The sequence below is a fragment of the Dipodomys merriami genome, unplaced genomic scaffold, assembly GCF_024711535.1.
Source record: "Dipodomys merriami isolate MVZ:Mamm:240054 unplaced genomic scaffold, mDipMer1.0.p SCAF_2732, whole genome shotgun sequence".
Lineage (NCBI taxonomy): Eukaryota > Metazoa > Chordata > Mammalia > Rodentia > Heteromyidae > Dipodomys > Dipodomys merriami.
In genome coordinates this window covers 3,783-29,817 of record NW_027204196.1, presented here as the reverse complement: position 1 = coordinate 29,817, position 26,035 = coordinate 3,783, and the positions used below count along the sequence as shown (strand labels likewise).

The 26,035-nt window shown below is 35.6% G+C and overlaps 1 protein-coding gene across 1 annotated transcript; it reads left to right on the top strand.

Annotated features, from left to right (window-relative positions):
- Nucleotides 1-26,035, top strand: LOC138837679 (GPI ethanolamine phosphate transferase 1-like). The gene is made up of 13 exons (XM_070036627.1): nt 1-156; nt 6,971-7,103; nt 8,399-8,649; nt 11,223-11,344; nt 12,003-12,101; nt 14,058-14,164; nt 16,941-17,065; nt 18,333-18,463; nt 19,699-19,815; nt 22,600-22,640; nt 23,634-23,693; nt 24,944-25,036; nt 25,976-26,035. The coding sequence occupies exons 3-13, from the start codon at nt 8,429-8,431 to the stop codon at nt 26,033-26,035; spliced, it is 1,176 nt and encodes a 391-aa protein (XP_069892728.1). The 5' UTR covers nt 1-156; nt 6,971-7,103; nt 8,399-8,428.

The following is a 26,035-nucleotide window of genomic DNA, read 5'->3' as shown; positions in this document are numbered from 1 at the left end:
GTCTGGTGGTTGAGGGTCAGGTGTGGAGGTGGTTTTAGGGACACCCTGGTGGTTGTCCGTTGCGTGGGCTGTGGGGAACCCTTCCGATAGCTCCATGGCCTTTGGTCCTGCCTTCACGCTGAGGAGGCCTCGTTTCCGAGATCAGGTCTGACCCAGGTAACGTCCCGGGACCATCGCGCTGGAGCGCGGCGGCCCCGGAGCCGCGGCCTCGCGGGAACCGTGGTCCCGCGGATCCGCTCCACTGTTTGCTCTCGGTGACGTCTCCTCAGCGCGGAGGCCGAGTGCCCCGCACACGCTGGCCAGAGCCGGGCTTCCTGCCCTTCCCGCCCCTGTGTTTTGTCCCCGTGGAGGCCTGGCGACAGCCCCGAGTGGCTTGGGTGTGGGCGAGGGCTCCCCCCGCCCGTGGGAAGCGCGGTGCGCCGTGGAGTTTGAATGGAAGATGCAATGCCCAGCGTCGGTCTGTGACCACAGTGTTAAGTACTCGCTCACGGAACACCTGGGACTCAGCACACAATTCTCACAGCAGGGACTTTTCTCTGGAGAGTAAGCTAAAGCCCAGAGATTTTCTAGGACCCGTCCCCAGGAGCTCCACCAATAAGTCTTCAAAGGAAGTCCCGTCGTTTGTGGCCCGTCCCAAGCCATCCTTTTCCCACAATGCCCTGCACGCTCTCTGCCTGGTTGGTTGAAGCTAGGATGGAGGTTTTGCTTGTGGAACTTGATTTTAAAGGTGGAGCGCTGTACGCAGTATTGATTTCCTTTGTGGTGCGTTGACATTGAAGTCTTTAATTGGGAAGACGGGCGCTTATCTTTTCCATTACCTTTTGGCTACAAGCTGAAAAAAGCAATGTTTTCCAATGGACAGAACTAGCTATTGCTGATGGCTTATTTTCTCACACAACTTGCTACTTATGCAGGTTTTCAATTTCCTACTGTACAGCCCTCAGTAGGCACCAAAACAAATAGGCAGCTGTGATTATGACTATCAGGCAAGTTACATATTACACTGAAGCCGTAAAGTATCCTTTGTGGAAAAATAAAAGTAGAGCATTCTTATATAACCTTAGGTCAGGTTATTGGTTTACAGGTAACATATGCCAACAGTTGTAGGCTTCAGTTTCAGTTGAACCAGGTTCAGCAAACTGAAATGTTCATTTGAATGGAACTCTGAGCTATTTTTATTTTTATTTTGGCTGGTACTGGGCTTGATTGCTTGCTCGCTTAGCTGGCATGCCACCACTTGAGTTATGCTTCCAGCCTAACTTTTTGCTGGTTCTTTTGGAGATAGCGCATCACAAACGTTTTTGTCCAACATGGCCGTGTCCTACCATCCTCCAGATCTTACCCTGCCCTTGCTTACTTTAGAATATAAATTTTTTATAGGACTACCTCATGATATTCTATGTTAAATATTTTTCAGTGCCACTTGTTGAAGAAAATACGAGAAATTCCAACGTTAGGGAATAATACCAATTATATCAATGATATTAAAATGACCAATACTCTATCCTTCTACATATTTTTTTAAATCAAAAGGGATTGCCGATCCTTATTTCAGTTTGCCAAAGTGATTAAAAGTTAAACACTGGAATGGAGGATTAGTGAATGACACAGGAAAAGAATGGTTAGTTTGTACAATAGAATGGATTGTTTGTACAAAAGAATGGATTGTTTGTACAATATATCCATCTCTGTAATGCAAAATTTTAGAAATCTAAGCCTAAGTTAAAGTCCCAACTATACATACAAATTATGAGACCTTGAAAAAATTCAAGCCTAAATTCTGTCAAACTCTCTGGCATTCATCTGCTAAAGGGGATAATGAAAGGCATAAAATTGAGAATAGTCTTGTCACAGTGGTAAGCCATAAATGTTAGTATGGCCAGTTATTAATTAATGAAATAGTAGTTACTGAAACATTTTTAGAAACCAAATAGCTACTGTTTTAGCAGATAAAGCCTGAAAAAGTAATTAGGACAGCAGAGCTAAAAGGAAATACCCTTAATTTAGGATCTGAGTTCTAACACTCAGGTTGAAAATAGATTAAAAATGTTTCCTTGGAGAACTGTAAGAAGTTGGATGTAGAAGTTCTTTCTTGATGAACATAGAGAAGCGCGTTTTTACTACATCTAATGCCTATCCTGTAAGCGCGGGCTTGTTTTGTGACCTTGCAAGCCCATAACAAATGAACTGGCCAGTCTTCCCAGTAGGTCCTGGGAAGTGCCTAGAGGGATACCTCTATATACCCCCATCAGAACATGTTGTTTTGTTGTACCTGTACTGGGACTTGAACTCCGGGTCAGGATCTGACCTTTAGTTCTTTTGCTAAAGGTTGGTGCTCTACTACTTGAAGCACAATTCCACTTCTAGATTTGTGAAGGTTAATTGGAGATAAGAGTCTCACAGACTTTCCTGCCTGTGCTGGCTTTGAACCTCGATGCTTCAATCCCAACTTCCCGAGCAGCTAGGATTGTAAGCCTAAGCTGCTACCACCTGACTACAGTAGATTTTTATTTATCAATAAAAATATGCAAGTGGCACAATCTATAATAATTTCTGATCTCTGCCTATCAAAATTTATTACTAATATTATTGGGAAATTTCCTTTCTACTGAAGATTTAGCCTTTATAGCTAATGTTTTATCTGCATAATAATAGTTACTGAAGTTTGTATTTTAGAAATAAAAAGATAAAATTTATTTTCCAAGCACTTTAATCATTTAAGTGTTAAAGAATATTTTTGGAGTTGGGTACTGGTAGCTCAGGCCTGTAACCCTAGCTACTCAGGAAGCTGAGATCTGAGGATTGTGGTTCAAAGCCAGCCCAGGCAGGAAAGTCCATGAATCTCTTGTCTCCAATAAACTACCAGAAAAATGGAAGTGGAGCTGTGGCTCAAGAGGTAGAGTACTCACCTTGAGCTGAAGAGTTAAGGGACAGAGCCCAGGCCCAGAGTTCAAGCTCAGGACCAGCAAGAAAATTAAAAAAAAAAAAAATTAACTACCAAAAAGCCAGAAATTGAGCTGTGGCTCAAAGTGTTAGAGTATTAGCCTTGAGAGACAGCACCCAGGCCCAGAGTTCAAGCCCCACCACCAAAAAAAAAAAAAAAAAAAGAGGAATATTTTTGGGAGGCTAACGTTCTAAAGTTTTAGTAATATCTAATAATTTTTTACTTTTCAGTGTGTGTTAAACATCGAACAGATGTAAGCCAGATAGATTTTATTGATGCATGAAGATTGGAAAGTTTCCAAACAATTGAACCATGGCAGGAGTTTCATTCTTAATAAATGGGAACAAGAAGTGATTGTCTTTAAAGAGAAATATCACATGATAGTATTGCTTAATATTCATGTGTTTGGCTATAATAAGTAATGTGTAAATACCAATACTTTAAATTTACTGAGCTTTTTATGTATCAGAGATTACTTACACATAAAATGTGGGTCTTTTTTTTTTTTTACAGTTAGTTCAGTCTTTACAGATCTGGTCTAGAATTAAAAAGGGAATCACAGCGACCTCTAGTGTCCATAGTGCATATTGTCTTTGATATGGTAAATAATTCAGAAAACCTCAGTCCTTATCAAGTGCATATAGGACTGTGATGGACATTAGTGATGTCCTATCCTCCTTCCCTAGAATTACAGTGACGTGGTGGAGAGAGATGTTAGTCCAAACAGTCAAAGACATTGTTAAGTACTCAATCCAAAGGTTTTGGTTTCAGATTTAGCCTGCATAGTCCCTAAGGAAGTGAGGTTGAAAGGAGACAGCATGACAAGTGAGAGTGGAGGCTAGGTTGGAAGTACGTTCTATGGAGAGGACATTGTGTAGCAATGGGGCACATGGGATACTCGGAGAAATAAAGGAGAATGGTGAAATGAGCTAAACTGCGATAAAGGGTAGTATTATGGGATGAGGTTAGAAAAGGAAGCAGCGACCAGCGACCAGTCCATGTAAGACCCTGTAAGTCTTGACTAGGATGGAGAGCAATACAGCAGGGTTTTATACAGCATCTAAGATGTACATAACTGTCTTTTGTTTTTTAAAAAAAAGCATGAAAATAATACTATGACTGTGTGCCAAGACAATATTAGGAGTCAGCCTGCCTGGTGCAGTAGTTCAGGCAAGGGATGGCATACCTGGAGGACTACAGGAATGGGAGTAGAGTAAGACAAATGAAAAGAGCCAAGAAAATAAAGTAGACTCAATTCTTGGATGAAATATAAGGGAGAGTGTGGTAAAATGAATGATGGATAATTTTGTGACTTGCATACTTCAGGATAATATGGTATCATTCCTCAGGTATGCAAATAAGGATATGATTAAATAAAGGCAGGATAGAAAGAACTGGGTGATAAGGTAGCCTAAGACCAATTTTGAGTAATTTCAAAATTCAGTAACCAAAGTGAGACAAGAATGTAAATAGAAAATGAAAGGAGTAATATTTGCAGAAAGGATGACATCCTGTTAAAATAACAACAAAACCCAATACAAAATAGAGCTGAGCACCAATGGCTTGCTGTAATCCTGTCTACTCAGGAGGCTGAGATCTGTGCATTTAGGTTCAAAGCCAGCCTGGGCAGGAAAGTCCATGAAATAATTACCTCCAATTAACCAGCAAAAAGCTGGAAGTAGAGGTATGGCTTAAATGGTAGAATGCCAACCTGGAAAGAAAAAACTGGGTGACGGTGCTCTTAGAAAGTACCTAATGAAATACAATGTGTAGTTCATTGTTACTAATTGAAAGAAGGCATATATAGTGATATACAAGGGAAAATATTTTCCTAAAAAACTCCTATCAAGAGCAGTAATGCTCATAAGAAGTATTCTTGAAGGTCTTTACATGTCTGTTTACATGTTAAGTGATACTTTGTTTCACTGAATAAAGCAAGCCAATTTTAATGTTTAATATTTCTAAGATATTGGTCTAAGATACTAGATTTAGTCAAATAGGCTTTTATTCTAACAGAGGTTAGTCAAATTTCACCCACATGAATATATTTACTTTTTTCAAGAGATATATTTAACAGTAAAATTTTGTTCTATTTTCTTTAAGTCTAGGAAAGTTTGTTTCCCATTTTAAAATAATTTTATCTGGTACTTCTTTTGCTTTATAAGTTTTCATGCTTACACTGGTAGGTTTCCTCTAAGGTTGTCCAAAAGAGTCTTAGACTATCTTGGTGTTGAACTTTGATAGCTCCTGATGGATCTTGGGGCTTTCTTGAATTATCCTGAAGGCATAGTCAAGGAGGAGAATTTCAGTATATCTTAAAATATTTTAAAACAGGAGCTAAAGTTTATATATATATATATGGTAATGGCCATGAAAATATTTGAAAATTTTCATGAAATAAAGTGAACACATTGAATAATAATAAAAGATATTAAAAATTCTGTTTGAAGTATTGCCTGAATATTATATACCACATCTCCTTTTCATTTATCCAATTTTCTTTGTTATGCTGTATCTATTGGAAATGGCAGCTTTTTCCTTAGGATGGCTTATGAAATAAGCAAAGAAGAGAAATATTTATTGCTGAGTTACTGAATTAATTTATTGTTAGGAGAATCAATGTTCAATTAAAAAAATTGTTTCTGTATACAGATGTCAAAAGCAGTAAAGGTGCCTATAGCTTGTGAATTAATGGTTGTACTTAGGGTTTGTTTAAAACATAATATGAGATATATTTAAGAATATACAATTATATATAAATTTTAATTATTCACATTGAGTTTTGTATGTGTGTCAGTACTAATGCTTGAACTTAGGACCTTAAGTTCCTGCTTGGCCTTTTTATTTTTTTCTCTAGGTTGTAGAGCTTGAACTCAGGTCCTGAGCACTGTCCCTGAGCTTTTTTCACTCAAGGCTATGGCTCTACCACTTTAAGCAACATCTCCACTTCTGGTTTTCTGGTGTTAATAGAGATAAGAGTCTCAGACTTTGCTACCTGGACTGACATTGAATCTCTGTCCTCAGATCTCAGCCTTCTGAGTAGCTAGCTGAGCCACCAGCACATGCTCACTTGTCTTTTAGTTCAAGGCTGGCACTTTAGTACTTTTGCCAAACCTCCACTCACATACTTTGCTGCCCAGCTGGCTTCAAACATCCTCAGACCACAGCCTCCTGAGTAATTAGGATTAGAGGTGTGAGTCACCAACTCCCAGCCACAGTGATGCTTTTCATAGTGAAAAATTAGAAAAAATTTCAACCTTAGATTCATCAGGAAAATAAGACTCTGTAGAATAGAAAACAGTGTGGTAAGTGATATGTGGGAAAATGTTTAATTTTTGAAAAAGAAATGTTAATGTATGCAAAAGAAAAAATGAATAAGGGCTGGGAAGGTGGCTCAGTGGTAGAGCGCTTGCCTTGCGTGCCTGAGGCCCTGGGTTTGATTCCTCAGGACCACATAAGCAAAAAAAAAAAAAAAAAGAAAAAAGCCGGAAGTGGCGCTGTGGCTCAAGTGGTAGAGTGCTAGCCTTGAGCTGAAGAGCTGAGGGACAGCGCCCAGGCCCAGAGTTCAGGCCCCATGACAGGACCCCCCCCCCCAAAAAAAAAGAAAAAATCAATAAGTAAAATTGTGTGCTTTTACAAAATGTAGATAGGATGAAAATTGTAAGAAACTATTAACAAAGACTTTATTCCAGGTGGTAGAAGCATAGGTAATTTTCCTATATTATTTATTAACAATTTTGTTATTTATACTTAGAATGCCATTATTAAGTTTCTGCTTATGGTCTCATTGAGCTCATGTAGATTAAAAAAGGAGCAAACATTTACACTGAGACCATTGCTTTTGATTATTACTGCTCACTAAGGAATTTTATGTTCTTTGGACTTTGATATTTAGTTTACTCTTGATTTTCTAAAAAAATTAGCATATGATTTGACCTTTTGGCGCTGACATATTTTCTTTGTTGTATGGGTTTTTTATTTACCTTTGATAAGCATTTTTTTCTAATATTTCTTTCATTTTTGCAGCCTATTTTGCCATCCTTTTATCCATGGTATGATGATTCTTCAGTCCTGGAAAAAGATGTGTCTATAATTCAAATGATTCTATCTTTGGTGTATTTCAACCCAGGGTCATTATATGTAGCCAATACTGATTCAAGTAAGATCAAGTTCAAGTGATTTTTTTTCCTTTCTTATTCTTTAGAAAGATCTGTTAACAAAAGCAAATTAGTAGACTGATGTGAAAAATCCTCCTATAGCAAGTTTGATGGCATACTGTTTAATGGCATACTGTCTTACAGTGTTATTGAAACCTTTCGCTTTACTGAGTTGTCTTTGGGATTTGTAAGCTTGTCATATCTGTGACTATATCTCCCTGGTACTTTTTTGCCTCACACTCATAATTATGCTGACATCATGTATAGAGAACATTTTTTCCAGGGCTGAGGACCGAACCCAGGGCCTTGAGCTCGCCAGGCAGGCACCCTTCCGCTGAGCCCCGAGAATATTTTTATTGAATGAATAAATGTAGCCTTTTTTTTTTATTGATTCAGGGACTAAAAATAGAGTGCAGAAAAATAGAGTGCAGATTTTCTGAAGCACAGATGAAATTTAACTTCCTATGTATAACTCACCTAAATGGATAGAATACGTGATTCCTTTCAATTTTGTAATAGGCAAGAGAGCCCCTTGGCTCTTTGAGCTGATTACTACACTAAAAGATAAAAACTAATGAAATTCAATCTACAAATATTTAAATAATTATAAATAATAGCAACAATTGTAATATGCACAAGCAAGATATATATGTTTTTTAACTGAACCTTAATTCATTTTAGAGGTGGTTTAATTCTTTTTTGTTTCCTTGAAAAATTTTTTTTAATTTAATTTTATTTTATTTGTGAACATACTGTACAGAGGGGTTACAATTACATGGGCAGGATAATGCGTACATTTCTTACCAAGCATTGCAGCCTCTTCCTTTGTTTACCCTTCACATCCCTTCCCAGCCTCCCCCCTCCCCCCCAATCCCAATCCTTCTCCTTCCCCCCCCTCCCCCCCCTTCCTTGAAAATTTTTATGTGCTTAGTAAGGACTTAAACTTATTAACAGTTGTTAGTCCTAATGAACATTTTTGAAATTTTTCCGTGGTGTAGTTTGCTGTTTTTTTTTTTTTTCCTGGCACAATCTCATTGTTAAATCATGTTTATTGTTACTATTGTAAGTGGAAGAGGAGGTGTGAACTATCTAATATTCTGTAATACATGCCCTATGGAAGGGGTGGCATTGATCAAGATGAGTTGTACTTATAAACTGATTTGTTAACTTGAAGCCCCTTTATACAACTACTTAAAATAAAATAAAATACCTGTTCAGTTTATATGTACTTATGAAAATATGTGAAAACACATATGTACTAAGAATTATTTCAGTTTAATTTTGTTCCCTGTTTCAGGTTTTCTTGAAGATCAATCAGTTACGGGATATGCTGTTATTTTTTGCTTTGGGATTGCTCATACATTTTGTGTTCTTTGCCTCCATCTTTGACATTTATTTTACATCTCCGTTGGTTCATGGAATGACTCCTCAGATTACACCATTGCCTCCTCCAGCAAAAAGATTAGTGTTGATTGTTGCCGATGGTCTTCGAGCAGACACACTTTATGAACTGGATGAGAAGGGAAACACTCGAGCACCATTTATTAGGTGAGCATGTCAACGGGTACAGAGTGTCTCTTAGAAATGTTATTCTGAGGTCAGGTAAACAGCAAAATACCTTGCTGTTTGTCTCACAGGGGCGCAGGGGTGATGAGAAAGAGAAGAGACTCTGCCACGTTTGCATTTCTATATTAGCCCTAGATTGCCAGTTTGTTTTCTCTGAGATGTTATTTTTATTATGGTAGAAGCTGATACCAGGAGAATCAAAACATATAGCCCTATCTGATTTGGCCTACTCATTGTAATTTCTCAAACCTAGCTAACAATTTATTATATCTGCTATTTATTAATTTATTAAAATCTGCTATTTTTTCATGTGATGAGAAGAAATAATATTAAATACTAAATGCATTGAAGTTTAACTAAAAAATACAGAGTTTAAGCCAAAATACAGCTTGAATAAAGCCTGCTATAAAGTCTATTACCACAGTTCAGTGTAACTTTGGCTTTTACTAAGTGGCTTTGGAAAGAGATGTTTAATTATTTTGGCTTGCAAAGTTACTATAAACAATATATCTTTTCTGATTAATATGAAGTCCCTCAAAAACCCTTCCTGATGATTTATGGAGAGGTTAAAATCAGATTCCAAAGGAGATTTATCTAAATACTCATCTACTTATCTGTCCCCAACTGTCAGCATTACTTTCTGTCTAGTTTGTTTAATATTTTTTCTTTCTTTTTGTTAGTCATGAGTCTTGAACTCTGGGCCTGGGCCCTATCCCTCAGCTTTTCAGCTCAAGGCTAGTGCCCTACCACTTGAGCCACAGCACCACTTCCAGCTTTTTCTGCTTATGTGGTGCTGAGGAATCGGACCCAGGGCCTCATGCATGGAAGACAAGCATTCTACCACTGAGCCACTTTCCCAGCCCTAATATTTTTTCTTTTATGTATTACTTACTGTTGTGTAAGTCCCATGAGGGCTGAGACTTATATAGACTATTTTATACCTCCCAATGGGAGGTATGACCAGGGGCAGCCCAGGATGTGACCTCGGAGAGGGGGAGGTGACTGTTTCCAGGTGTGCTGGTTACCTAGGTAATGCAGGTACTGGGGGGTGAGGGTGGGGGAAGACATGCAGGTGTAGGGGAAAGTATCTGCACAGGGCCTACATGGCCCAGGGCGGACCTTACAGTTACTATGTATGTGTTTTACCCAAATTAGTTTTATAAGGTTAATCAATATCAAAAGAATCTAAACCAGTAACTATAAACATTTTTTTTTTCAGAAAATACTGAAAGTCAAGTGTTTATGTCCAGTACTACTAATGCTTGTGTTTCTTGTGTTTCTTCTTGCTCTGCTGGCTCTCTTTCTGTACTAGCATCACTAGTGATTTTTCTTTATTCCCTACATTTTGCTAATCACTGTGACACAACATAGTATTGATAAGTTTTAGCAAAATAAACATTTTTCTGCCTTAATATCAAATTTAGGAATATGATTAAATTTGTAATTAGGAATACAAGTTGTTTACCTGCTTGGGGACTCATCACTGTAATCCTAGCTACTTACTTGGGAGGCAGATATATTTGAGGCCACCCTAGGCAAAAGGTTTGCAAGACCTCTTCTCAAGTAATAACCTGGGCATAGTGTTGTGCATCTGTCATCCCAGCCAACTAAGAGGCTAACATCAGGAGGATTTTAATTCTAGGCCAGCTTGGGCTTTAAAAACAAGGGAAAAAAATGTTGACATGATTCTATCTAAGTAGAAAAGACTGAGTGTTTTGTTGCACATCTGTCAGCTACACTGAGAAGTGTAAACAGTAGAATAATGGTCCATGCTAGACCTAGCAAAAAAGATTATATCTAACAAATAACCAGAGGGGGGAAAAGACTATGACCTAAGCAGTAGAGTGCCTGTGTGCCTAGCAAGTGTGAATTTCTGAGCTTAAATACTAGCGCTGTCAAAAAAAGAGAAATTTTCAAAAATTGTTAAAAAAGTTTTTCAACAAAGGATTATATTGTGAATATCTATATGCATTTGTTTTCAGCTTTTAAAAGTCTCTCAACACACATACACAGCTCATACACGTGTATACATAACCCACACACACATATACCCACAAACACATGTACACATACAGGGCTGTGTGTATGCATATACTTGCTTTTAATTGTTTTATTCCTGGATTATTTAGAAGCAAGATATTGTGACATTTCACCCCTAACAAACATAAATCTCTTAAGAACAGGACTTGCTCTTAAATAACCACAATACGATCATCATACCAAATGAAGTTTGACATTGATGTAATGGTATTTTGTATATTAGCTACACATGCTTTAGTGTTTTGTGACTTACACCTTTAATGTTGTGTTTGTCTTGGGATTCTATGCAGTGGTTAAGTGGTAAATTGTGCCACTTGGGCTTCCTGTGCTTCTGCATTGAACTTGTGGCATGGGTACTACAGAGGAGTCAGCTAGATTTTGAAATATTCCTTACCATCTTGAATTTTAACTTTTCAGTCTTGATTTCTTCTGTAATAATGTTACTTTTCTAAAGCCTTATAAGAGCAGACTATGATAGTAGAGTCTACTCACTATTCATCTGTGTTATCATTTAGGAACATCATAATGCATGAAGGCAGCTGGGGGATATCTCATACACGGGTGCCAACAGAATCTCGGCCAGGTCATGTAGCCTTGATAGCTGGGTTTTATGAAGATGTCAGTGCAGTTGCCAAAGGTATTGTCTGCTTAAACTTTTTTAATTAAATGAAATTCTTACCATAAAAATGTATTTGCCACTGTATGAATAATTGTAAGTACAAACGTATTTGCTACTTCTTTACTACCGAATTACTCATAAGCTGAAAAGCATGTTTTGAGATACTTTTGTAAAGTGTTTTTTTTTAAATTTTAATTTTATTGCCAAGGTGATGTACAAAGGGGTTATAGTTACATAAGTAAGGTAGTGAGTACATATCTTGTCTAACTTGTTACCCCTTTCCACATTTTTCTGGTAAAGTGTTTTTGTATGCCTTGTTCCCATGACCACAAATTGATACTGATTTTGGAATTAAGCTTTAGTCTTTCCATTTTCCTGTGGTACTCAAAGAATATAGTTGGATGGATGTTTGACTTACCTACATACTACGCTCAAAAATTAAAAAGTGATTTTGTATTTTAGTAATGACTTTTATTACTCTTTAAAAATACTAACATAAAATGTATGGCAAAATCTATAATTTAAAAGCCAGTCTAAAGATTTTTCCTAAAATTAAGATTCATTACATTCATTAGTATTTCATCTCCAGGTACTGTTATTTGAAGAATATATCATTTAGAGATTATTTGCCATGGTTATTTATTGTTCTTATTACTTTTTTTTTCATTACCGGAAGGATGGAAAGAAAACCCTGTAGAATTTGATTCTCTTTTTAATGAAAGCAAGTACACATGGAGCTGGGGAAGCCCAGATATCTTGCCTATGTTTGCCAAAGGTAAGAGTCATTCATTATATTACTCAGGTGCACTAGGTTGTAATAAATCAGTATTTTATCATTTTATCTGTTACTATATTTATTGATTTTAAGAGACATGTTTCCATCACACATCTTTGAGGATGTGTGTTACAGTGGATAGACATGCCAGTTTAATTGGAATCATTTTTTACTTCTTAATTATACTTAACAATACTAGCACATCACACTCTTAGGTAGTATTGTGTACTCAATAAAATAGTGTATGGCTCTGTCACTTAACTTTACAATCTTAATAGCTGGTTTTATAAAGTTTTCAGTTTTCCTTTTTGAAAAATGCAACAATAGTAATGTTTTTAGAGTTAAATTAGGGAATTCCTCTGAAACATGTATTAAAGTGCTTATCACTTACCTTCATTATGGTGATAATGTTGATGTGTGATTCATTGTACTTTACAACCAAGAAATTGTAGGTATTTATAAACAAATTAAATATTAAAACTTACAATTCCTATTTGAATATATTTACTATGCCATATATTTTACATTGATATCTACGGTATTAGTGGATTTTAATATATTGAAATGCCATTATATTCAATTATATTTGCTGCAATTGAGTATGATATTTAGATGTGCTAAATTTGTTCATTTCACAAACCTGAATGTATTAGATCATTTTTCAATGAAAAGTATATATAATAAATATATATATATATATATATTAAATGCTTTTTACTGGTCAGAGTGACTGATCATTTCACTACATGGAAAGTTTTTGTAACATTATGCTTAACCTTGGATATAATTTGAATAATTAGAACCCTGAAGATCATTATATATCTATATTTAATGTATTTTCATCTACTATTCATAGAACAATATTATACTCAGTAGAACAAAAAAAATTCTGTTTACTTGGTGGTGAAGACTAGTTAAGTTGCTATATTTTAACAATTTCATCTTCCTACTTCTGCCTATAACTAATAGAACAGGATCATGCCTGAATCCCACACAGTCCAATCAGAATGTTGTAGTTCATCTTATAACCGACTGCTGCTTCTTAACTTTGGATGTTGGAAATAAAATGACTGAGCTGAGAAATAGGATCATTAGACTTGACCTTATATTACAGGGATCATATTACTTTATTATAACTTTTTTTTGTGACCAACAAAAGTTTTATCTACCCCAGAAGTTGGTCAGATTATTAACAGACCTTGCAAATCTCTAAGATTAGTGTGTCATTGACCACTTTAAACGTTTGGCATAGGCTTTTTTTGCCTTTTATTTAGTAAAATACATGGTCTGTATGACAGATGAAATATTTGAATTTTCTTCTAGTCTTAAGGTTTATATGTCTGATGTTTTCATCTAGTTTAGATTATATTACATCTTATATATTATATCGTGATACAGTTTTTAAATAGTTTATTAAAGGAGATAAAATTTAGTGCTTATTTTTGTTTAATTACATATTAGAATTTTTACTTTGCAAATTAGTTAACTTATATGTAACATAACTATGAAATGAGAATAAGCTCTTATGAGGGCAAAAATGATATGATAAGGTACATAGCACTATTTCTTGACACCTAACGTGTTAATTATTTCTCAACCTTTTTTAAGCTCTTATGAGGGCAAAAATGATATGATAAGGTACATAGCACTATTTCTTGACACCTAACGTGTTAATTATTTCTCAACCTTTTTTCCCCTATCAGAAATAAAGTGCTTTGTAAAAAGTTTTGGTTACTTTAGAAAAAATTTTAAATAATGCCAAATGTGGTGATATACACTTGTAATTCCAGCACTCTGGAAGCTGAGGCATGAGGTTTGATTGAGCCCTAAAGTTCAAGACTAGCCTGGGCAACAGCAAGACAGTATTCCCAAAAAAATGTTTGTATGATTATTTCATACTTTATGATAGGTTAAAAGATTCTTTTAAAATGTATGCTTTCTAAATTTCCTTTGCAGGTGCTAGTGGAGACCATGTTTATACATACAGTTACAATGCTGAAAGAGAAGATTTTGGTTCCCAGGATGCAACAAAACTGGATTCCTGGGTTTTTGACAATGTTAAGGTGAATGGTAATCTCCAAAACACATAATTACTTAAAGTTCTGACAATGGATTTGTTAGTAAATACATCTTAGATATATTATTTTTACATATCTATGTAGTATCTTCTCCATTCAGTAGTCATTTTTTAATTTTTTAGTTTTCTTGTAAACATGCTCCTCAGTATGTACCTGCGTTTTTCTTTGTATTTACTTAGTAGAAATTAAGTACTTCATAAATTTTTTGCTGAAATATATTTCTTTTGTCAGGGATCTTTCTCTTTTAGTGTTCTTAACTTTTTTTCAGCCCAACATGCAATTTAGTCAATAGGAAAAACTTTCAAATTAAATAAAACCTCTTTAAGAAAATAATTAGCAAATTATTTTGCTAAAATCTTACTAAGATAATTTAGTTATATTAACAGCCTTAGGCTTCTAATTTTTTTTTTTTTTTTTTTTTTTTTTTTTTTTTTGCCAGTCATGGTGCCTGAACTCTGGGCCTGGGCGCTGTCCCTCAGCTCTTCAGCTCAAGGCTAGTGCTCTACCACTTGAGCCACAGCACTACTTCCAGCTTTTTTCGCTTATGTGGTGCTGAGGAATCGAACCCAGAGCCTCATGCATGCAAGGCAAGCACTCTACCACTGAGCCAACTTCCCAGCCCATTAGGCTTCTAATTTTTATGTTAACTGAAATACTCCAAAATCATGGTTTTGATTCCTTATGAATGGGCAGGCACTGACCATATGTGCATACCTTTCCTTTCTTCATTTCATCAGTGTTGGTGAGATATGATACCGAAAAGAGAAAAAGGATATGGCCATGATTGCTTCATACAATATGGCAAAGATATATATTTAATCAGTAACAATAATTCAGATCATCAACAGTTGTAAGAAGTGAGAAGCAACATACAGACTAAAAAAATTCTAATCTGGACCAGGCAGTTACCAGGATGTTTTCCTGAGAGTTATGAGATGATCTTTGAAGAGATAAAAGAAGGAAAGGATATAACTGGGGAGAACTGGTGTGAAATTGTTGATTTAAGGCTGACATCATTATGTAAGTGTTGAGTCTAAGGCACAAGCCAGCCTAATGGGTGTGAGGAACTGAGAAAAGAGAGGTTAATGTGACAGGATCTCTAAAGTGGGTCTAGAGAGGAAGTTGAGAGTCTTATCGGGACTTTATGGTCAAAAACGGATGCAAATTTAGGTTACATTCTGTTGCAAATCTGTGAAAAATTCCATTCACTTCTTTTTGGAAATGGTGTAAAATTCACATGAAATTCACCATCTTTACCATTTTAAATTTGTTATTTATTAGTGTCAAATATATTCTCACCATTGGATAACCAATCTTTAGAACATTTTTATCTTGCAAAACTGAGAATTTATTAACCACTTAATAATAACTCCTCTCTCCTCCTTCTCCTAGTCCCTGGCAATTTCCATTCTGCTTTCTTTTACTGTGCATTGTGATTGGCTCATTTTACTCAGAATAATGTGCTCAAAAGTTCCATGTCATATCTATTTACTTCTTAAAACTCAGTTTATTTCCTGCTCCCAGTTTGACTTAGATAAGCCTGTTTTGTGTTCTACAACTTCTGTTTTAGTACTTTATTATGCTTTAGTATGAGTTATTGATTCATTGGCCCATTCCCCTTTGATCATGTATCATACTATTTTTTTAACTCTAAGCTTCTATCAAGAAATTTGTTGGTGCGTAGATATGTGTATTAACTCAGACTAGGTGTAGTCTTGTGTGGTAGAAAACACAGGACTTAGGTATGTTTACATCTGACTCAGGAAAGGTAATGCTAGATATAGGGAACCAGGAATTGATTCAGTCTAGTATGCTAGGCAGTGTCATCAGGACCTAGTGTTCTAAAGTTCTTTTCTGTCCTCAGAGAATGATTTTTATTTTTAGGTCATCTTGTGGTCTCAGATGGTGCTTCATTTGTAGTCTTTTCAGTGTTCTAGGGCAACAGTCGAATGAATCCAAAGGACCTTCTTTCACAATGAGTTATATCTTTTTCAAATAACCAGTGGTTCCTATGGTTCACTTAGATTGTTGTTGTTGTTGTTTGTTTTTACTGGTGATTGAATTTAGGACCTCATGCTGTTTGGCAGGTACTCTACCATTGGAACCATGCCCTAGTCCTTTTTGCTTTTGTTATTTTTGTAATATGACCTTATGTTTATGCCTAGGCTGTCCTCATCCTCCAGTCTATGTCCTGACTGGCTGGCACTACTACAACCTATTAATTGGTTAAGATGAGGACTCACTGACTTTTTGCCTGGGTTGGTCTTGAATTTCCATCCTCCCGATTTTCTCCTCCTCCTGAGTGGCATGAGCCACCACTCCTGGCTCATTTACATATCAGTGATTGGAGTGCTTAAATCTCATTGGCCACATCCCTAAAGACATGTCTGGCTGGAAGAAAAGGTGGAAGGAACTGGAGATGTGGCTTAAGAGGTAGAACACCAATTGTGGATTTAAAAAAAAAAAAGCCAAGTGAAGTGTGAGGCCTGGAGCTCAAGCCCCAGTATTGAGACAAAGAAAGAAAGAAAGGGAGGGAGGGAGGGAAAGAGAGAAAAAAGAGAAAGAGTGAAAGGAAAGAGAAAAAAAGAGAAAGAGGAAAAAGAGCAAGAGAGAAGAAAGGAAAAACAATAGGAAAAATGGTGTGTTTCCCAAAATATGATGTCTTAAAAAAGACTTTATATTAGTAGATCTTGAGGACAAATTATTTTATTTGAGAGTAATGCATAAATTTAATTAATTTTAACTGATTTGTTACATATAGGACTTCTTTCATGCTGCCAGGAAGAACCAAACTTTATTTTCTAAAGTAAACGAAGAAAAAACAGTTTTTTTCTTACACTTATTAGGAATAGATACAAATGGACATGCTCACCGACCATCATCAAGGTAATTGTAATGCTATGTTTAATTTAATTTTTTTTAAGGAATGTAGCTTTTCTGTTTTAACTTTTAACATACTATATAATACTTTAAGTAACTGGGTAATGTACAATCAGTTCTCAGTTATATACAATAGCATACCATAGAGTGGTTAAAATTACATGTACTGAAGCCACACTGAGATTGAAAATAAGTGAAACTCTTATTCTGTATTCCTCATTTATCAGGGTAGAGAAAATGTTTAATTGTATGTATATGTTTCAGAAATATTTTTCAGTACATTTTGAAGCATATTATTTTATGGCATTAATTTTTCTATTTTGTGCCAGTACTGGGGTTTGAACTCAGGATCTTGGGTTTTTTCTCAACTTTCTTGTTCAGGATAGTGCTCTGCCATTTGGACCATACATCCAGTCTAGCATTTTGCTGGATAATTGGACATAGAGTCTTTTGGGCTTTTCTGTCCAGGCTGGCTTTGAACTAAGATTCTCAAACTCAGTCTCCTGAGTATGAGTCATTCATGTCTGCCAATGTTTGCATCTCTGAAAAGATACATGGTTCACTGTATGTTCCATTTATTAATATTATATAAAAGAAATATAAAGTTTTTATAATCTGCATTTCCTAACATTCATTAAATATGAAGAACAGATATTATCCTCAGTTTTCAGACCATAAGAAAGAAGAGGAAACCAGATCGTGATTTTATTTTTTTATGTGGAATCTGTTTTATATTAGTTTTCTATAAAGTATACTGATTAACTGCTAGTAGTGAATGCTTCATATCCTCCTTGTTTAACATGTTGCACAATTTAAATGATGGAATATGTGCATATCATGCAGTCTTTATTCAACCATATGGAAAACCTAGTACAATTTATTCAAAATACAGAATTGTATTTTATATCACAGGCATTTTATAGGATGAAGAAGTGTCATTATTTCAATGATACTTGTGCTAAGTGATCAGACCCAGTGTATTTTGTTATGATAGACATGAACTTGAAAATCTTTTTATAAATCTCACTTAAGAGTTTAAAAAGAGTTAATTGAAATAGACTTTCTAATCAATACTCTCCTATTAAGCTACCTCTGAAATCTATTTCAGATTCCTTAGTCATTTTCAATAATCTAAAGAGTCTGACTTTAAAATACTAAAAATTAAATCTAAAAGCATTTCTTTGTTCCTGACTTTGAATGTAATGAGTCCGCTTTAAATAAATTTGATTTCTCTAAGTTAATTTAATTTGCTCTTCTGTTTTTTTATAAACAGAGAATATAAGGATAATATTAAAAAAGTTGATGATGGAGTGAAAGAAATTGTGTCTATGTTTAAACATTTTTATGGAAATGACGGAAAAACAGCATTTATCTTTACCTCTGACCATGGAATGACAGCCTGGGGTTAGTCTGCCTTTAAGTGATATCTACTTTTCAATGAAAGTATTGAGAAATGAAGTTTGAAATAATGAGACGTTGTACTATGTGCAAAGTGTCTAGCAAGTAGTAATTACAAGCTTAAAATGTTGTGTTGTTGTTGTTGTTGTTGTTGTTTTTAAACCCACTGATATTTTGGGTGCTGGTGGCTCACGCCTGTAATCCTAGCTACTCTGGAGGCTGAGATCTGAAGATTGAGGTTCAGAGCCATCCTGGACAGAAAAGTCCCCATTAGACTCTTATCTCCAATTAACCACTCCAAAACTGGAAATGGTGTTGTGGCTCAAAGCTGTGGAGCACTGGCCTTGAGCAAAAAGAGCTCAGACAGCGTCCAGGCTCTGAGATCATTCCCCACACTAACAATAAACGAAAACAAAACTTTGATCTTATGTAAAAAATCATTTTCTTATAATTGTACAAAAATATATTGTCATTAGCAAATGAAAAGTAGAAGAAAATTAAAAGCCCCTGTTATTTTTCTACCCAGAACTCACTATACATTATGGCAAAGGGGTGTGAGGTTGAGACAGTATTATTAAGACTTAAGACAGCTGAAATCTATGTGGTGAATCATGCCTCCTGTGAGCTTCTCAGTGCAAATGTAGTTTGTACTCAGAGAACAATTTAATGTAGAAATGAGATTTGGGTCCCCAAATCACAAGATAGAATTCTAGTGGGCATTTTATAAAGGGCTTCTTTAGCCATACCAGCTAGAGTGACTTGGAAGAAAAGAGTCCATATACCTTACTGTCCTCTTCAGAGACTACTTGCTCCAAACCGAGGAAAGGTTATTTCAAAAAGAATTCTCCCTGTTTTGTCTTTAGTGTCTTTAGTTGTCTCCTTTATCATTTGTTATTTTGATTTTTCTTTGTTTACCTAGAGTAACTAAGAAGGCATTTTGGGTCCGTCCTTCCTTTGTTTCTTCCTTCCTTCCTTCCTTTTCTTTCTTTTGTCTATTATTGATGTTCTGAATTTGTTTAATGGGATAATTTTTCAAACATTATTTTAGAAAGTTGTATTTGGGATTTGTTGTGTAGACTTAGCTGTGTATGGATCAAATCTTTAGCTATATGTTAATTTTTTATGGTGCTGGGGATTGAACCCAGGGTCTTGGTATTGCTAGACAGGTGCTGTACCACTGAGCTGTATCCCTAAGTTAGTTATTACTTCTTATATGACTACTCTTGGTATCTTATTTATAGGTTCCCATGGAGCTGGTCATCCTTCAGAAACTTTAACTCCGTTAGTCACTTGGGGAGCTGGAATCAAGTATCCACAGAAAGTATCAGCTCAGCAATTTAATGATGAATTCTTGAAAGGTATGTCCATTTGTATTTATTGCTTTCAGAAATCACACATTAAGATGAAATAAGATTTTAGAATAATTGGGGCTTGAACTCATGGCCTGGGCACTGACCCTAAGCTTTTTTGCTCAAGGCTACTGCTCTACCACTTAGAGCCACAGCAACACTTCCAGTTTTTACTGCCCAGACTTTCTTGCCCAGCCTGGCTTCAAACTGTGATCCTTGGATTCCAGCCCCCTGAGTAGTTGGGAATTCAGACAAAGGGTAAACCAAAGCAACAGGTGAACTCATCAAATAATATGTCAGAAATGAACTTTACAACTTGTGGGGGGAGGCAAAGTGGAAGAAAAAAGAGGAAGGGGTTACAATGTCCAACAAGAAATGTACTCATTACCTTAATGTGTGCAACTGTAACCCCTCTGTACATCACCTTGACAATAAAATTAAAAAATAAAAATAAAAAAGGAATACAGGTGTGAGCCATCAGTTCCCAGTGCTTTTTCTCTTTTTGTAGAACCAATTGTTAAACATATACCAGCATTCCACTATTAATATTTATTTATACCTTTCTAAGTATCTACTAAACTAATTTTTGAATCTTGTTTATTAATTCAATTATGAGTATGAGGTTTCCTTGATAATGATTAAACAAATAAAAAAAATCCTAGAGTTTAAGGACAATTGTAAATTTGATTAGTTTTCTAACCCAAACGGAAAACACATCAGTTACAAAATCCCAGGATCTAGAGTATATATCCATTAGGAAAAAAAGTAGATGTATCATTGTATTTTGTGCCTAGATCCTGATAAAGATGGTAGGGCATAGTGATCAATGTAGTCAGCAACACATCTACAATAAATAGTCGAACATTTTTTTTCACAAATGCTATTTCTTACACATTCATCATTGCTGGTGGAGAACCTGGGGCATTTGACAACGAGCCAGAATAAGACAGTCAGTACATTTTGTCTTGATTTTTCCAGGCTTACGTATAAATGAAAAGAATCTAGAGGTCTTTTTTTTTCATCTACCATACATCTTTGGGATTGTCCTTGATTTTACTTAATCCTTTAGTAGGAGACTTAAAACAATTATAAATGTAAATTATAGATTATGATAATGATCATGAAGGAAATTAAGATGAAATGATAAAACAGATGGCTGGGATCCTGAATTTTTATTAAAATATTTAGTAAAGTAGGTTAGGTTCATTAATTATATAAATAGATATATAGCTTGATGAATTGCACTTGTGTGCAAACGCATGTAATCACTGCCAAGATTCATGTGGGCAGCATTTGCAGTACCCCAGAAGTTTCCCTTATAGAGTATGGGGCTTTTGGTAAACTGGGCTAATTGTAGGTTTGTCCACAGTAGGGATATGAGGGAGCCATTCATGTGAAAATGGGCATGAGAAGAGTATTCCAGAAAAAGAGAGAAGCAAATGCAAAGGTATAAAACAGAAAGAGCTTAACTTGTTTGATGACTGGAAGGATGGTGTTGCTTGAGATTGTCAGATCAGAAGATAGTACAATAAATTACAATTCAAGAGATAGGTTATTTGGCAAGTTAACAGCCCCACTAAAGGTGCATGGTGTGGTGTTAAATTTGTAGGGGCTTATTACTGGAGCATTGTCAAGATTTTAGTTTGTAAAGCAGTTTCCTGCCTGACTATACCGTGGTCAGTAAGCTTGGATCCAAATAGAAGCAAGGGTAAATGGTGTGTTGGTACTTAAAAGATTTGACTTTATTTTTAGCATTTGATTTCACAGTTAATTGATATTTGAGACTCACATGACTTCATGAGTTATTATAGAAAGAATGTATTTTTCTCATTTGCATATTAAATATCAGAAAGAGGTATACATTTTTTCTTTATTGGGCAACTAAATTTTTGGAAGCTGACTAATAGGAAAATATTTTTTGGATTACTGACTTAAAAGAAATTTCATCATTAAATTATCTTAGAACCCTTTTGGTGATTTATCCTAAAGTTATGAAATTAAGACATAATCATTTATTCTGATTATTATTTCATTAAAATGTCTGAATTTGTACATACAAAGAGAGGAGAATGAGGCTATCCTCAGAAGTAGTTTTACTAAGTAGACTATTGCAAATGTTTGGGGTTGATTATAATAGGAGAAGAGCAGCTACAATTTAAAATATTTGGCAAACAGCCTATACAGAAAAACAGAGAAACCCGGATTGTCAATTGTCTTAGTTCTGAAACATGTGTATGTTGGGTAATGGTTATGCTGGTAGATGTTATCTCTATGCTTTTTTGCTTTCCTTCCTTAGCTTGTGATGTTTTGAAACTTGTCTCTAAGTGAACATGCAAAAAGCTTCATAAAACACAGAAAATACTAAATATTTACTCTGGTTATATTTCTAAAATTCTTTAAAGCAAATTCCTCTGCTTTTTAAATCACTATTTTATTCATCCTGGGCTAAAAAAGAGAAATATGTCCAAACTTCTGTTTCCCATGATGTATTGAACACTGCTAAAAATCAACTCTTAGCCAAGTGCCCGTGGCTCACAATCCTAGTTTCTTAGGAGGCTGAGATGAGAAGATCACAGTTGGAAGCCAGCCCAGGCAGAAAAGTCCATGAGGCTTTTAACTTCAGTTAACCACCAGAAAACCAGAAGTGGCACTGTGGCTCAAAGTGATAGAGTTTTAGCCTTGAGCAGAAGAGCTCAGGGAAGTGTCCAGGCCCTAAGTTCAAGCCCCATGACCAAGTTCAAGCCCCATACTCTTTTCAAAATCTTAACATCAGGTCTTATGTCTGTCTTTTAGAATGGAGATTGGAGAATTGGAAGAGACGGGATGTCAATCAGGTGACCATTTCAATTTAATTATGTTCAAATGTACTTTATAAGAAGTTTAGACAAAAATGTAGTAATAATAATCATGACAGAACACTAGATATATGTCAGTTATCAATAAGAGTAAGTACAAATGTTTTAGACTAACCAATCTCTTTGTGCCCACTTTTTTTTTGTACTAGGATTTGAACTCAGGGCCTTTTGTTTGGCACTCTACCATGTGAGCCATGCTTCCAGTCTGTTTTAGTCTTCTTACTAGTTTTGAAATAGGGCCTCACTTTTACCCAGAAACATATCTGGACCTTGATCCTTCTAGTTATATTTCCCATTGTGCCTAGAATGATATGTATAAGCCACCATGCCCATCCTTTTTTTATTGAGTTGAGGGATCATCTGTTTCTTTGTCCAGGTTGGTCTGGAACTACAGTCCTCCCAATTTCAGCCCCTTGAGTATTTTAGATGACAGATGCATATGACCATGACAAGCTATTGGTTGAGATGGGGGTCTTAAGAACTTTTCACTTGGGCTGGGAAGTGGCTCAGTAGTAGAGTGCTTGCCTTGCATGCATGAGGACCTGGGTTCGATTCCTCAGCACCATATAAGCAAAAAAAGCTGGAAGTGGTGCTGCTGTGTCTCAGGTGATAGAGTGTTATTAGCCTTGAGCTGAAGAGCTGAGGGACAGCTCCCAGGCCCAGAGTTCAGGCCCCACGACCACCACCACCACCAACAAAAGAGAACTTTTCACCTGGGCTGGCTTCAACCATGATCATCCTACTCTTTACCTACTAAGTAGGATCTAGGATTTCAGTGTGAGCCACTAGCCTCATATGGAAAATATTTTTTAAAGTCAAGTGAAATTAAGAGAAGACTTCCTTCAAATAATACTGAAAAATTGTTATACAAATTGAAATTTGCATGCTTGTCAAGTTTCTGTGAATTCTGTCATATCGATTTCTTTGTTGATACCTGTACACTTATTAGAATTAAACTTTTTCTATTTGTAGGCTGATATTGCACCATTGATGGCTTCCCTTATTGGAGTTCCCTTTCCTCTTAATTCAGTGGTGAGGAATAAAATTTATTATCAATACTCAATATAAAAATCATACAGTCAAATTTGCTTTTATGTTTCCTTATAATCTTTAACTGCATTTAAAACTATGTTCTTATATATTTATTTTAGGTTTGTTATACCTCATATATGAATATCTTATAATTTCTAACAAGTCCAGTATCATTTCCTTGATTTTTAAAATTTTTAAATATATATGGTTTTTTTATCTTTGTATTCCAATTATAAGTAATAAAAATGCTATAAGTACCTTTTTGATTATAGAGACAATCTTTTTGAAAGAGAAATTATTGAAACAGTATTGATGGTTTGTTGAATCATAGGTGATCAAAAAACCAGGCTTGGAGAAGAAAATCCATGAATCAAGAGTACTCACAAATCACCATAGTCCTGTGACAGGACCAGTATGTTCTGGGCACCACTGTGAGACTACAGTAGCATTATAACTGTTTTAGTTTCTATTCCTTGACTCTCAAGAACCAAATTCCAGATGTTCTGGCCTAAAGTACTTGCCTATCCTTCTCCGGGGAAAAATAGGGACCCTGATTACAACCCAACCATGCTATAGACAGTGCGTCTTGTTTCTTAATAGGCATCAGTTATGTTATTAGGAATGGGCCTGGGCTGAGTTGGGCAAGATGTAGTAATAATACTTAGAGCACTTTTCAACACACTGATAAATCCCCCCAAAAAATCAACTTAAAAAGAGGAAAGGTTTGTTCTGGTTCACAGTAGTAGGGCTCTCAGTCCATTCTGGAACAATATGGTGTGAGTATCTGGCAGAGCCAAACTGCACAAGAAAGTGAAAGAGAAAAAGAAAAAGACTGAGGTCCCACAGTCTCATTTGAAGATATTCTATTGCTCCAGACTCCTCCTCTAAGAGTTACTAAGGGTTACTCCCACTAGACTCTACCTCTAAAAATGTCCATCAAATCCAAATAGCAGTGAGTAGGGCACAAGCCTTTAACACATGACCCTTTAGGGGACACTTAAGATCCAAGCCATAGGAACAATCTCAATGTTAGGTTTAAATTTTATTACATTTGTTTTATTTACTTTATTACAACAACTTTGTGAGAAAAATTATAGATCATCTCTGAATTAAAATGTTCAGAAGATTTTTTTTTCATTTAGTCTAATAATTCATTTACTGAGACATCATCTTTGCCTTTGTGTAAGTCTGTTGTTTTATTAGAATAGCCTGAGCGTTATTAATACAAGGCCATTGTTCTTTATTTTCAGGGAACCCTTCCTGTAGACTATCTTAACAACACTGATCTCTTCAAGGCAGAAAGCATGCTTACCAATGCACTACAGATTCTAGAACAGTTCAAGGTAATTTTTAAAAAGACACATGTACAACACTGTAATTTTGAAATTGAATATGTTAAGTGAAAATATTTGATTATGATGATAGTTTTGAACTCAAGGCTTTGTATTTGTCAGGCAGACAAATTAGTGAGTAATGCCTCCAGCTCTTTTTTGTGCTAGTTATTTTAGACATTGGGTCTTGCTTCTTGATGTGTGCATCCATGCATACACATACACTAAGGCTGTGATCTGCCTATTTTAGCCTTTCCTCCTGGCTAGGCTTTCAGACTCAAATCTGTATCCAGCTCTCTATTGAGAAGTAGTCTCTAGCATTTTCTACCCATGCTAGACTTGAACCATGACCCTACCAATCTTACCCTCCCAGGTAGCTATGATTACAGGTATGAGCCACTGGCACCTAGCTTTTGGTTTTATGGTTTAATAAGTTATTTTGTGTAATTTTCTCCCAGTTTTCCTTTTTTACCTAGTTTCATGTTTTGTAGTATAGATTGACTCAGTACCAAGAGTACAGGATTCTCTCTAATTATAAGATTATCAAGGATGTTTTAGAGATGCTAAGTCAAATATTTATTGCCCCATCGACAGTACTGTTAGAGCTTGCCATATCTCTTGTCATTACATGTACATTGTTGGATACATGAAGAACATCAAGAGATGACTCTGACTAAATCTTTGCCTTTTCTTTAAGAATTAAGGAGAATACTGTTTTAATTGATAGCTATATACGTTATTTTGCAAGATTATTTTGCTTAAGTCTCAGCTTATTGAGATTTTTTTCTTAAGTATTTATGAAACAATATATTAATGTAAAACTTCATTTATTTTCAAAGTAGTTAATCATTCCTGAAGAGCCATTTTAATGACTGTTTATATTTCAAAATGAAATGTATTAATTTTTTCTCATTTATAATGTAATAAAATAGTTTCACGCTTGGTTCCCAGGTGAAGATGACTCAGAAAAAAGAAGCTACTTTACCATTTTTGTTTACACCATTTAAGTAA

Bases quoted from the DNA above. Each gene is read 5' to 3' on its own strand.
- LOC138837679 (XM_070036627.1), top strand. From the start codon at position 8,429: ATGCTGTTATTTTTTGCTTTGGGATTGCTCATACATTTTGTGTTCTTT. The intron at 8,650-11,222 runs GTGAGCATGTCA...GTTATCATTTAG, and splicing joins ACTCGAGCACCATTTATTAG to GAACATCATAATGCATGAAG. The intron at 14,165-16,940 runs GTGAATGGTAAT...TGTTACATATAG, and splicing joins GGGTTTTTGACAATGTTAAG to GACTTCTTTCATGCTGCCAG.